Here is a 14,081-nt window from a genome sequence, read left to right on the forward strand (position 1 = left end):
TGAGAGAGATGGGGACCTGGTTTTCATCACCAGTTAAGAGAGCCCATCATCTGTGGACACGCTATGAGGAAAATGTAAGTTGGAAACATTTAGCAAGATGTAGACATGGAATGAAAAAAAGAAGAGCCTTCTTGTTTCCTTCCCTTGGCTACCTGGAAGGTCAAAGATAAACTTAAGTGCAGTGAGCATCTTGCCATCTTGCCCTCAGCCTCTGTTACAATTTCCTCCCATTTCCCATGCATACGATTCATGTTCTCCTGTTGTTTTTAGTTTTAAAATCAGGCAAACACCTTAAACCTTTTTTTTAAAAAAAATAGGCAGAGCATACATACAAATAAAGGACATCTGAGGGCTTTTATACACACATGTATGTATAGGTAGATATGTATATATTAAGTGGCAATGAAATAGACACAAAAATAGACATAAAAAGTATAAAATGCATGTTCAGTAAGGATCAAAATGTCACAGAATGGATGTTGACAATGGAATGAAACGGTTTTTATTCAAATCCTAGCTCCACCTATACCTGCCCTGTGATACTCAGTTGTTTATCTGCTCTCTGCCTCTGCATGCTCATCTGCAAAAGGAAAGAAAAGCATCTCTACCTGGGAGAGTGGTTATGAGGATGAATTAACCCCAACCACGTAAAGCAATGAACACGCTTTGCTATGATGCCTCACACACAGGCCCTCGGTGTCAGTTGTGATTGGTGATGACCGTGGGTTGGAGTGAGGAGTGTAAAACTCCCGTGACTTTAGCAGGGGGTTCGGGAAGAGAAACCAGCACCCCTGGGGCGGCCGTGGTAGAGGGCACGATCAGGAATGCACTTTTACCTGTATTAAACAGGACGTACATTTTAATCTCTACACAAGGTCAGAGGAGGATTCCCATTGTAGAAACTATAAACATCTCATTTCCCGTGAGGCTATACGGTTAAGCTAGTTTGCTGCCCAGCATCTATTTGGGGAACAAAATGTATGTTTAATGATGAAGAAAAACAATGTCAAAAGAAACACGCTCTGCTTTTTCTGCCTGCCTCTAAAGCACATCCGTATTCTGAATGACAAAGCAGAAAGGAAACACAGGCTGGCAGCCCATGCCCTTTCGCAGAGAGATGACTCACCTCCTCAGTGAATGTCCTGGGGAGACATAGTTATGAGGATGGCATCCTCTGAGAGCTCCTGGGGGTGCAGGTTTTATGCTATGCATGCACTGTGCTTCCATGTAGATAAACTGAAGCACGCTCGCTTTGAATGCACAATCTTGTAACGTTTTCTAAAAGCGATTCTAAACTTTCCTAAAAGCATATCAATGGATGTGTTGTGGGCTGGTAACCTAGCCAGAATGCCAGAAAATAGACCGTGGCCACAACCCCCACTGCCTCTTCCTCGGGAGAGAACCCAGCAGCACCCTCTCAAGCCATGAAAAGACCGCAAACATGTCGCTCCCCTTAGAAGTTGCTCCTGTGAAGGGAGCCAGCTGTCCTCTCTCTCCCTGTTCATGGATGTGTCCTTGCAGTGTTGTCTCTCACTACTGGGTCCCACCTTTCTCTAACCAAAGCCAGCTTCTACATGACGCTCCCAGTGCCTTTATTCTTCTGTGCCTCTCCTCCCTTCTCGAATGAACGTCACCTTCACGCCAGCCCATCAAAATTGTTCCCCTACTTCAAAGCCCAGTTGAAATGCTTTGTTTCATATCTATATCTAGTCAAGAAATGCGTATTGATTACCTGGGTGTTGAGGCCACAGCAGTGAGAAAAAGAGGCTTTGCTCCCTCTCCCCTGGAGCTTAGATTTTAGTGGGGGGAGACAGAGAATCAAGGAACGGCAGTATTGTAGGTACTAGTTGGGGCAGCATCACCAGGCTTCTGCATGAGATGAAGGAAACTTTATCTCTAGGAGAAATTATCCATCCTTCCCCTATACGCCGCCCCGGGACTCTGATGCACCTTGCACAAAAACACCAGTGCAGATCAACGTCAGTGGGGATTCCTGGGCAAAAAGAACTCTGTGGCTGGCTGAGTCCCTCACGGGAAAGTAGGACTAAACAAAATTTGGAAACTTAACCATGTTAACAGATGATATACCTGTGAGAGGAGGTATCAAATGCAGCCACCCCCAAATGCATTTGACATTAGCACCCTGCTACAGGGCACTTCACAGGTCCAGGGTCGCTTGGAACACATTTGGGGAAATACTGTATTTTCCCTTCCACAATATTAACTCTCTAAAGACAGATATGGATCATTGTGTCCAACACATAACACAGCTCATGCCACGTAACAGGCATAAAGAAATATGCCCTTTTGTTGCTAACAGCTTATTGTCTTGGGTAAATATAAAGGCCTGTTTCAAATCCCTCACTTATATGACAGGTGGGATAAGAGTGCTTGCCTACTGGCGGTAACCACTTACTGTTGTTGTTGTTTTTTTTGTAAGAAAAAAGAATTAATGACACTTGCTTTCATCCTCCATCCCTTCAACATACCCTGGGAAGAAACCTCTAAGAACTTTGCCCAAAGCATGTGTTTAACCAGGAAGATATGGCACCCTTTGTGGCGGACTTGAGCTGATAGTTCCAAGAAAGTGGCAGGATGGGACTTAGAAATTATGACACATGTGGCTATTTAAACTACCTAAAAGTAAACACAATTTTTAATTTAGTTACTCAGTCAGAAGAGCTACATTTCCAGGGCTCAACAGCCACATTCGGTTAGTGGCCACTGTATCAGAAGGCACAGATAGCAGAGCATTTCCGTCGTTGCGGAGAGCTCTACTGGGCAGTGCTGCTAGAAGGACAGTCCTCCAGCATCAGAGCTGCAACCACTCCATGACATCCTTTCTTTTCTGGCTTCCACTGAAGACCTCCAGCAACGACCAATGCCCACCCCGCCCTCCCAACCACAGCGCTGTGGCCAGCGTACGATGGCCAGCTATAGGACAAGTGGGAAATTCGAGTTCAATAGCAAACGGACGCCTCCTTCTCAAAGGGCCTGTCGGTCTCTCTGCCCACCCAGGGGTATTTATTACCCCAGATACACCAGCAGAGGCTGCACGCCAGAGTATAATTGCTATGAGCAGAGCACAGACGGCAGAGGTGTAATGAAATGGGTTGGACAAGGCCCCCAAGCCAAGTAAGTGGTGGAGTCTGGATTTGGGGAGGGATGTGTTTCCACCTCCCCTCACCAGTCTATGAAAGCAAGAGTTTAACCAGGGTTGAGCTGTGAGGTCCTGGTGGGCAGATCCGAGGCCAAGGTGAGGACTCAGAGGGTAATTCCCTGTGGAGCAGAGTCTGTGCTTCTTCCACAGACACTGCGCTTCCTCCATGCGCTGGAAAATCTTAAGCCAATTTCACAACTAATTCACAAGCTAATTGAGACCAGACTGCGCCTCATTGTACAGCATAGTCATGCCATTACGTACATCCTAGGCCGAACCTTCATTTAGATTACAAATTACCCAGCACAGTTGTTATTGGTAATTAAACCTACTCGATTGTTCCATTACACAGAGATTACATGACAGCAAACGAATCAAACATAACTAATCTTTAGCTCATTTCTAAAGGTGCACGGAAAGGAGAACCAACAATGGTATAAAATATGTGAATGACGCGCGCCCATTGTGTCTTGTCAGTTCTTGGCAGGCCTGGCTCATGGAAATTCAGAGATTTAAGGCATTTTAGTACGCAACATATATCTGTTTTATTGTTACACAGTGAAAATTAAATATGGATGAAAAACACCGTGAATTAACTTTGAAAAATCACATTTGCAGTGCCCCAAAATAAATCTCCAGCAAGTTACATTTTTGTAATCCAGGGCAGTTCTAGAAGGATGTTGTCCATAATCTGTGTCTAACCTTTAGTTCTCAGTCCACATTTACTGCCAGAAATCAAGGGCTGTCTCAGGTCACCGACTTCTCAGCTAAAGTGACTATCTAGACTCCCTGGGCCTGGCTGATTTCCATTCTTTGATTTTATTTCTTCAGATTCAAGTTCCACTTCTCCCCCCAACCCCCACCCTCCTTCGAAGTGTAGGCTACCTCAGAATCACCAATCAGAATTTCCCAATCAAGGGTCTGGTTGCAAAGGCAGATGCCTGGGCCCCCTCTGCGGCAGTCTCCCTGAGGCTGCCGCCCAAGAACCTACACGTGTAATCAGCCCCCAGAAGATTCTCATGCAAACTAAAGTCACTCATCACCATAGTTGACACCACATCTCTCAAGAGCAAGAATCAAATGTCACGTACCTCTACATTTCCAGCATCCAGCTCCATGTCTAGCCAAGGATGAACAGCAATGGGAGAACGCACTGACCCAAACTCCAAGCTCTTTCCTTTGTAATGAGTCCTAAAAAAAAAAAAAAAAAAAAAAAGCAAAGACCATTTTAGGTAGGGATCTGTCCCCTCCAGCCCACTTTCTACAAAACAAGTCATTCACCTCTGCTGGAGCCTCTCCTGAGACGGACCTACCTGAGTTGCCAACTCCCAAGACCAGAAAGTAAGATTGTTCCAATGCTACCAGGAGTGGTGCCTCCTGGCACTGGGGCAGGGAGGTGGCCTTATCTTCTCAACATCAAATATCTCTCCTTGGAGCGCTTAAACCAGTGTCTAATTTTTACAACAGAATCACCTAGAAGCTTACTCAGAGGTGTACGTTCCTGGGTGAATTTCCACCCTGTGAGAAATACCTGCAGGGTGGGCTTTGGGGCAGTGAGTTGTCCACGCAGCCCCCGGATGATTTTGATGCTGAGGACTCTGACCCATTCATAGAAAAATTCCTGTTTAAGCCTAATCCTCAAAGAAGTCCCTCGACTTCCTCTCCTCAAAAGCGGGGGAAGGCTGTGCCCCCTTAGCTCTCTCCGATTTGGCAGGGGAGGAAGGGCGAGTGCATGGAGGATGGATGCCCAACACAGAAATTATGAGCATTATAGTCTGATGGATATGTGAGACTTAATCTGAAGGCCCTCCCGAGACTGCCCTCCAAGAGCTTAGAGACCTTCCGGCAAATTGAGGCAGGAATGAAAGAAACACATGCTAAGTGCTAAGTGTGGCCTATTGTCTCTCTGACCACCTCTCCACAGCCTACCTAGACCCCACTGTCTGCTCCCACGCAGAACTGTTTGCCTGCTGCTTCTGCTTCCCAGCATGTAGCCCCTTTCCTGGATTAGAGCATTTATCCGGCACTAAAGCTAATTGTTTGTCGTAGGTCTTTTCCCCAGACAGCCTTTGTTCCTGAAGGCTGGTGGGTATTTTCTTTATCTCAGCAACACCCAGGCCTGGCCATGCGGCACTGTTCAAATAAAGGTTCCAGGTGGGTGGACTGCAGATAAGGTCCACCCAGGCCCCTGGGATGGGCTTCTAGGAGAGAACTGCACACGGCCGCGTTGGCTTCGCAGGCCGGCCTGAACCTTTTTACAGCTTTGCTTCTCTTCAATATATTTTCCAGAATTTTGTCACTACCAACAAATCTGGATGCAAAGCTACAGAGACAAGTCATTTCCCCCAAACACATTTCCCATTAACGTTGAAGCCTGTGTTGTTTTTCAGTTTTGGAGATATATACACACATATACATATATGTATATACCATACATACATACATACGTACAATACATATATATCTGTGTGTGTGTATAAGTACACACACACACACACACACATTCCTTGAACCAGAGTTTTGGAAGAGCTCCCTGATTGGATCCTGTCTCTCCCCACTTCCAATCCATCTCCCACCCTGGTTCCACAGACATCTTCCTGAAAACACAGACCTGTTATTCCTCTCCCTTTAGGAAGAAGGACAACGTCCATATGGCTGTGGCTCCCACAGCCTTTTTACCTCTTTCTAGGGCTCTACTCTGCAAAATGCTTTTGTTGTTCCAGTCTTGTACCTGCCCCTCTGAACAAGACTCTTCACCCAAGTTTGGCTTCTGCTGTTCCCTTTACCCAGAATGCCATCATCCCCATTCTGGCCTCTTGAAATCCCACCTACCTCTCAAAACCTACCAGAGTGCCAGCTGCAGCTCAGTGAATGGGACCAACAGCTGGCTCCACCATACCTGCTGTGTGACCATGGGCAAAGCACTCGACCACTCTGAGCCTCAGTTTGCTCAGTTTGCTCAAGAAGCGAAAGTAAAATCCCCAGGGAATAATTTTTAGCTCCCAGCTCAATCCTCTGAACCACTCTCCTTTCCCTTCTCATATAGAGACTACGCTTTGCATTACTAGAGCTAAGAGTCATGTTTGTTACCACCCCAATGGATTAAGCGGCCTTAGAGGTCAAGTTGAAGTATGCATGAAGCCCATTGAAGTATGCAATGGATATTAGATGAGGGGTTAATTTATCTCCTCCTACATAATCAGATCCACATAATTCACAGGTCAGTTGCTTCAGAGAGGTGATATCGAAATAAATGAACTCAGAGGTCAGAATGATGTAACCTTGAAATCTAGCTGTGTGAACTTAAGCAAGACATTTATTATTTCCTAATCTGGAGAGTGAGGATGGTAATGCCTCTATGGAAACAACCCTGCTTCATGGGGGTGCTCAGAGGACTAAGTACACTAATGTGGCTGAAGTGCCATCACAGTTATTATAGGGATGTCATCAAGCGTTTGGTTTTGCCTCTCCCAACCTTGGCAGACTCACCAGGTGAATATCTGAGCTCAGTGGTGTTAAAGGCTGTGGCCCAACTGTCCCAAAACCCACTGCCACACTGTGAATTTTGCGAGTCATAGGCAATTTTGGTTTTATGAACCCCTTCCTCCATAAAATAAGAATAATACAATGAATTCTATTTTATGACTGCATTGGTATAAAGATGAATGTAATCCAGGCTAGATTTATTACATAAAGTGCTTATTACTATATTCAGTGTCTTCTGATTTTAAAAGATATTAAAATTAAAACATTTTCGTGGGCCCCTAAGATTACTGTGGGCCCCAGGCATTGCACTTCCCGTGAAATGGAGAAGCCAGCCTGGCCTTAGGCCTCTGAAATCTGATCTCTTAAGTGTCACCTCCAACCAGGCTCTCACTGGCTCTTGTCCTGCCACTTCTGGGGTCTTTGCACATCACTGAGTAGTTATACTAACTTGTCCTTCTTTCTAGAACTCTCTCCAGTGCCCCTTTCCCTTTGTTTTAACTTTCCACACATATGAGAGCAGTGGCTCTCTGAGCATTAGAATTCGCTTACAGCACAGATCCCTGGGCTTCATCCCGGATTTCGGATCCAGCAGCTCTGCGGTGGGACCCAAGAGTCTGTATTTTAACAGCATCCAGATGGTGCTGATGCTGCCGGTCCTGAACCACACTTGGAGAACAGCTGCTTTCCAGGTCCGCTCTGTTTCCATTCTCTCTCGTAAGCCTTCTCGGATCTGATGTGGTCACATTTCTCCCTAGGGACTAAAGGCCCCTGCTTTATCGATGTAATTTTTTGATGCATGTCTCTCTCTCTCTCTCCCATTTGACTGTAAGCTCCACGTCTTTCCGCTTTCTGTGGCATCTGCACCCAGCACATAGTAGGTGCTCAGTAAACACGCGATGACTCTTCAGAAAAGTTAAACCAACTTAACCTCCTGGCAAGTGAACGTGACTGTCAGAATCCTCTCAACCCATCAGCACTGCCTTTACACTTTGTTTTGGTTTGTCTTGCGCCCTTTTTTACAGTTGTCAGCATCGGAATTCCTCATATGCCTCTCATTCTTGAGGCAGAGCCGGTCACCGGCCAGAAACTGCTTGGTGCCACCCAGAAGGCCTGGCCCGAAGCTCCGACAGTCCCACTCTCACGTCTGGTCCCGCCCAGATCTTCCGCCTACGTCACCAGGCCCCGCCCCTTTCCCGCCCCAGCCCCAGTGCCGATCTGCGCATGCCTCTCCAGCCGAGCGCCTCCGAGTCTACCCCTGGAAACAAACTTGACGCGAACCATGTCGCGACCCTCTCCTCCGGAGCCAGCCAGGTAAAGCCTCCCCGGCCTTGATCGCGGCGGGGCCCAACAGATCGCGGGCCACGGGTCGCCGGGGCCTTTTGCTTGCTATTGATTTTGCCGAGCCCGCGCTCGGTGCACTCACCTCCTAGCCCGCCCCTACGCACTTTCTCCAGCCCAAAACAGAGCCGGGCTTTGGCTAACTTGAGTTAACACCCATCATCATGGGTTCACGCCTCTTCTCCAAGGGCGAAGCGTTTCCCCCTGTACAGCCGCCTTACCTGTTCCGCTCAGGCATATCCAGAGTTCAACCTCAGGAACCACGATTCTGCACCCGGCAACCCTGGGTTCAAGTTCCCCTGTAGCTACTTCCAGTAGTGGCCTTGGGTCTCTCAGTTATGTAACCTCTCTGAGCCTGGACAGGATCATGCGCTCATCTCGCTGGGCAGTTGTGATAAAGAGAAAAGCACGGAAAAGAGTGTGGAATGAGCTCATGCTCAGAACATCGTAACTGCTACTGTTATTGGCGTTTTTATGGTGATTATTTCCAGGACCGGCCCCTAATGTGGCAGGCACGTTTTTGCAGACTTTTGCTTCTGCTGGTCCCTCTGGTCAGTTCTGGGGGCCTCTTAGAAACCACGCTGGCTCCAGTCCATCCGCACTGGGTAGGCCAGTTTCCTCTCCTGGATGTGGGCCTGTGTGCATAGGATGCAGGCTGGAGTCCCCTCCAGTGCCAGCATTCCATTATTCTTTTCAAGCCATTTGGCCGTTTGCAGCCTTCTGGCCGTTTTTGCCGTTCTCTGCTATTACCTAACCACAGTGAGCATCCTGCCATATAGAAAGAGGCAAAAAATAGCAAATACCTCCTGCAAAGTACTCCTCAGGTAATGAGGAGGACGAGTATGATAGTAGTCACCATTCATTGGCCACTAGCTGAGTACCAGCCACAGTCTCTGAACCATGTCCTTCAGTCCTCACAGACATCTTCAAGCATGCCACAGAGGAGGAAAGGAGGCCTCAGGGAGCTGATTCCTAAACACTCTGAGACCAGTTCTGGCTGACTTAAACATCGGATTTTGCCCACTATGTGAAACTGCCTCTCCCATAGAAAAATTAAAATCAAACTGTTACTTTATTGGGCTGTCATAAGCAAGTGCCACAAACTGGGTCGCTTACAACAATAGAAATTTCTTCCCCCACAGTTAGAAAAGCTAGAAGTCCAAAATCAAGGTATGGGCAGGGCCATGCTCCATCAGAAGTCTCTAGGGGAGGATACTTCCTTGCCTCTTCCAGCTTCTGGTGGCTTCTGGTGTTCTTTGGCTTATGGCAGCGTCACATCCAGTTTCTGCGTCCATCTTCACATGACCTTCTTTCCTGTGTGTATCTATCTATCTCTGTGTCCTCTCTTCTCATCAGGACACCAGTCATTGGATTCAGGGCCCACCCTAAATCCAGGATGATTTCATCTTAAGTCCTAAACTACTTACATCTGCAGAAATACTATTTCCAAATAAAGTCACATTCTGAGGTTTTGGGGCGGACACTATTTAACTCACTACACAAACCAGCAACCACATACACCTTGCAGAAGGACCAAAACAAATTCACAGTCACGGACGCAGGGCACCATTTGTGGTTATACATCCAAATACTTGCATGTTATCAGGTAATTGTTCTCAGTGAGTTCCCCTCGTCCACAGCATCAGCAGTACCATGGCTTGGGAGTTTGATATAAATCCTAACCCTCAGGCCCCACCCTAAACTTACTGAGTCATGGTTTGGGAGTGGGCCCAGCAATCTCTGTTGTAATAAGTCCTCCAGGTGATTCTGTTGCTACTACAGTTTGGGAACCACTGTTGTAAGGCGATTGAATGTTTGATAACAAATGGAATGCTTAATAACATGACATAAGGGCCAGGTTTAGAGAAAGTCCTTAACCTTACAATGGTCTGACCTTACAGTGACTTACTCAGCAAACCTCCTACCTGAATATAATTACGGATTTCAACATTTAACTATTGCATTGTTAAAAGAATAGTTTACCATAATTTAAATTTAATTTAGGTTTCAAATGAACTTGTGTACTAAACGGTGTACCGGGTACAGTCGTCCTCCCCTCGTCTGGGGGATGTGTCCCCAGACGCCCAGAAGTGCCTGAAACTACAGATAGTGCCGAACCTCCTATACGCTGTGTTTTTTCCTATACACACATACCTATGCAAAAGTTTAATTACAAATTAGGCACAGTAAGAGATTAGCAACAATAACTAATAATAAAATAGAACAATTACTATAATATGCTGTAAGAAAAGTTTTGTGAATGTACTGTACTTTATTGTACTGTACTCACCTTTTCACTCAAAGGAAGCACTCAAAGGCTTCTCTTTGGCATACCTGAGTTGCCGGCATCACTACTCTTGTGCTTTGGGGCCATTCTTCAGTAAAATACATGTCACTTGAACACAAGCACTGCTAACACCACAACAGTCATCTCAGCACCAAGAAGGCCACTACATGACTAATGAATGGGCAGGCAGCAGATCCAGCCTAGATGATCTGCATAAAAGGATTACTCACGTCCCAGGTGGAATGGAGCTGGACAGTGTGAGATTTTTATCACACTATTCCTAACAGCATACAATTTAAAACTTATAAATTGTGTTTTTCTGGAATTTTTCATATTTTCAGACTGTGGTTGACCGTAGGTAACCGAAACTGCGGAAAGCGAAACCACAGATAAGGGAGGGAACTACTACTGTAGTGTTTTGCCTCATTTTATTTTGCTGACAATCATGCGATTTGGGTATTATTACTTTTGCCATGTTATTGAAAAGTACACTGAGACTCCGAAATGGTAAACCTGAAGATACACAACGAAGCAGAAACAAAGGCAGGATCAGGAGCTTTTTACCATAACTCTGGTGACTAAAATGTGTGGTTTGTTTCCATTTTAGAAACAGTTTGATAGATGATGCTAAAGCCCGCTTAAAAAAGTATGATGTTGGGATCAAATATTCTCACTTGTCGTCTAATAAATATTCCGTCCTTTTACCGTTGTTGGCTAAAGAAGGAAAACTTCATCTGTTGTTCACCCTTCGGTCAGAGAAGGTAGGTGACCAACAGATCCTGCCATTAAAATCTCAGAACATTCGAAAACCCCACAGAATTGTGTCTGATTCCATTTATAGGAAATATCCAGGATAGGGAAATCCACAGAGACAGAGTGTAAGGGAAGAGAGAGGGGAATTGGGATAAAGAGCTTAATGGATAGAGTCTTCTTTCGGGGTGATGAAAATGTTCTGCGACTAGATTGTGGTAGTAGTTATATAAAATTGTAAATATATTAAATGTCGCTGAATTGTTCACTTTAAGATGGTTAATTTTATGTTGTATGAATTTCACCTCAATTTAAAAAAAAACACAACAGTTTATAAAACTGTTCTGAGGACTCAGTGAAAAACATCCTTGTGAAGCAACGTGCCCTGAACATGGTAAGCACTCAGTAAAAGTTACCTATTGATCACATTGCTCTTTTCATTATTTTTTTTTTAATTTTTAAAATTATTTTATTTTAGTTATTATTAGTTTCAAGTTTTTGTTTTTAATTCTTTCTTTCAGCTTTTTTTTTTTCTCCCCATCATTGTAAATCTGTTTTATGTGTATGGTATTTTGGGGGGGCAAGTAGAGAAAAATTAAAAGTGAAAGAAGTTCTCAAATTTCTTTTTTTAAAAAATGATTCAAGAGAAAACAGTCTATTTTTTTGTTTGTTTTGTTCTTATTCTCTCTATTATTACCAACAGTGTTAAGAATAGTGTATGGTACAAAATACAAGTTCAGTATGTACTTGTTGAATGAGTATATGGTCCCAAAATTGGAATCACACATTGCAGCTCTGCTCTTTCAATATCCAGCTAAGACGGTCCCCTGGTGAGGTATGCTTCCCTGGAGGAAAGTGCGAGCCTACAGATGTGGATGATGTGGCCACAGCTCTCCGGGAAGCCCAGGAGGAAGTGGGGCTGTGTCCTCATCAGGTGGAGGTCGTCTGCTGCCTGGTGCCGTATCTGCTTGATGTAAGGGTTGGAATGGAACTGGATTTCTTAGATTCTCCTGAGCTCCCAATGGCTCCACTATCTAAAAGATGGCCAAATATGACCTTTGAGCGTCTATACATAAGAGTCAAGAGACTGGTTCTTGTGTGGACTTTGCCCCTCGTGAGCCAAGTGGCTTTGGGCAAGCCCCTTTTCTTATCTGAGACACTCATCCAGTAATGAAAGGGGAACTCCATCAGTCCTTTGCAAACATGGTATTGTGTTTGAACCCTGTAGATGCTTCTATACTAAACCCCAGGCCTCAAAATTCCCAGTAGAATCTTTCACTTAACAGCACCCTACATTCATTTGCAAGCAGTTTTGATTGTAAATAGAAATCTCCCCACATGTAAACATACACGTTACGTAAAATAGTTATACATAATTATATATATGATTTCCCATAAATGGGAATATAACACAATTAATACTATGTCACTTTTCTATTGATAAATGGCATATCCTTGTCTATACTGATAGGGAAAGGTGTCTGTTGCCTTCTTTTTAAAGGGCTGCGTAGTATCCCATTATATGGATATTCTCATAATTGATCTACCCTAAATGTCCATCAATTGAGTGATAACTAGAGTTTGGGGCTGTTGCAAATAATGCTTCAGTCTTGTGCAGTAAGTCCTCACTTAACATTGTCGGTAGGTTCTGCAATTTTAAGCGAAATGACGTATAATGAAACCAATTTTACCGTAGGCTAATTGATATAAACAAAAATTAAGTTCCCATAGCATCTCTTCTATGTTATAAGGAAACAGTGTCATTCAAACACCTGCTGTACTTGTATATTTTCTCACTGGTAGGAATTTATCATACAGATACACACAAATGCAACTGCTAAGTCACAGGGACAATAGTTTCATAATGCCAAGCTGCCATTCCAAAAGATTGTGCCAATTTATGGTCACAAAATAATCATTTTCAGAGTCATCTCACAGATGCGGCCTCAGGTAGGGCAGAGACATCCCCCATTTCATGGGGAACATAGCGTTTACATCTGCAGCCAGTTCTTCCTCCTCCCTACCCACCTTAGGCATTAACTGTTTCAGCCTGTATTCTTGGCTTACGTAGGAGTGGCATGACTTCGGCATTTGAAACAATATCTCTTCATTTCTTAATTTGTGTATTTTGTTTTTTGCTTTTAGACAGATACATTGATAACACCAGTTGTAGGGTTTATAGACCCCCACTTCCAGGCCCAGCCTAATCCTGATGAAGTTAAGAAGGTGTTCCTGGTGCCTCTGGAATATTTCTTGCATCCACATGACTACCACCAGAATCACCTGACACAATCTGGTCGTCATTTTATTATTCATTGCTTTGAGTACACAAACCCTGAAGATGGTGTGACTTACCATATCAGAGGAATAACTGCAAAATTTGCTGTGTTCGTTGCCTTAATTATTTTGGAAAGAAAACCCACCTTTGAGGTTGATTTTAATCTCAACGATCTAATGTCATCCTCTGAAGAGATCTTCCTGAAGCTTCATAAACATGCAACAAGCAAGTTATGATTTATGAAACCAACAAGCAAATAACTAAGCAGCTTTTTTGTGTGGTTATCCACAGAACAACAATAATGCCAGCTGGTGGATTTTGACAGGCACGAATATTTTTCCTGCAATCTGAAGGTAAACACCTTGCCTTATTTCCACTTACTCTCTATTATCTGAAAGAGCAAGTCTTTCAAAAGTGGAAAATGTGTTTTTAATATTGCATAATTTCACCCCTCAATATATTAACACTATTTTGTCTTACACATGCAAGAAAAAATATCTGGCACATAGGTACTTAATAAATATTTGTTGAACATATGACCATGTGGCTTTTATCTTATTTGCGAAAGGTATTATCCCTTTCTGTCTGTTGTTACATGTGACAGAAACTTCTGGCGAGCCATCAGAATCTATCCTCTCTTTCTTCCATGGCAGTAGACTGGAAGCTAAGTCCAAAGCTCCCAGGTAGAAACAGCATTACCCAGGATTCCTTGCAGCTAAATGTGGCTCTCAGACTTAGTTTAAGCCAATGAGATGCGAGTGAAAGTTGACCTTGCAGGTCAT

The 14,081-nt window shown here is 44.3% G+C and overlaps 1 protein-coding gene across 1 annotated transcript; it reads left to right on the forward strand.

The window, feature by feature from the left end:
- Positions 1–2,926: 2,926 nt before the first annotated feature.
- On the forward strand, positions 2,927–13,835 carry NUDT7 (nudix hydrolase 7). Its single transcript, XM_033129225.1, has 7 exons — positions 2,927–3,020; positions 5,951–6,132; positions 7,111–7,360; positions 7,669–7,957; positions 10,879–11,032; positions 11,836–11,994; positions 13,167–13,835. The coding sequence occupies exons 1-7, from the start codon at positions 2,927–2,929 to the stop codon at positions 13,533–13,535; spliced, it is 1,497 nt and encodes a 498-aa protein (XP_032985116.1). The 3' UTR covers positions 13,536–13,835.
- The last annotated feature ends 246 nt before the right edge of the window (positions 13,836–14,081 follow it).

Source organism: Rhinolophus ferrumequinum, chromosome 15, assembly GCF_004115265.2.
Source record: "Rhinolophus ferrumequinum isolate MPI-CBG mRhiFer1 chromosome 15, mRhiFer1_v1.p, whole genome shotgun sequence".
NCBI lineage: Eukaryota > Metazoa > Chordata > Mammalia > Chiroptera > Rhinolophidae > Rhinolophus > Rhinolophus ferrumequinum.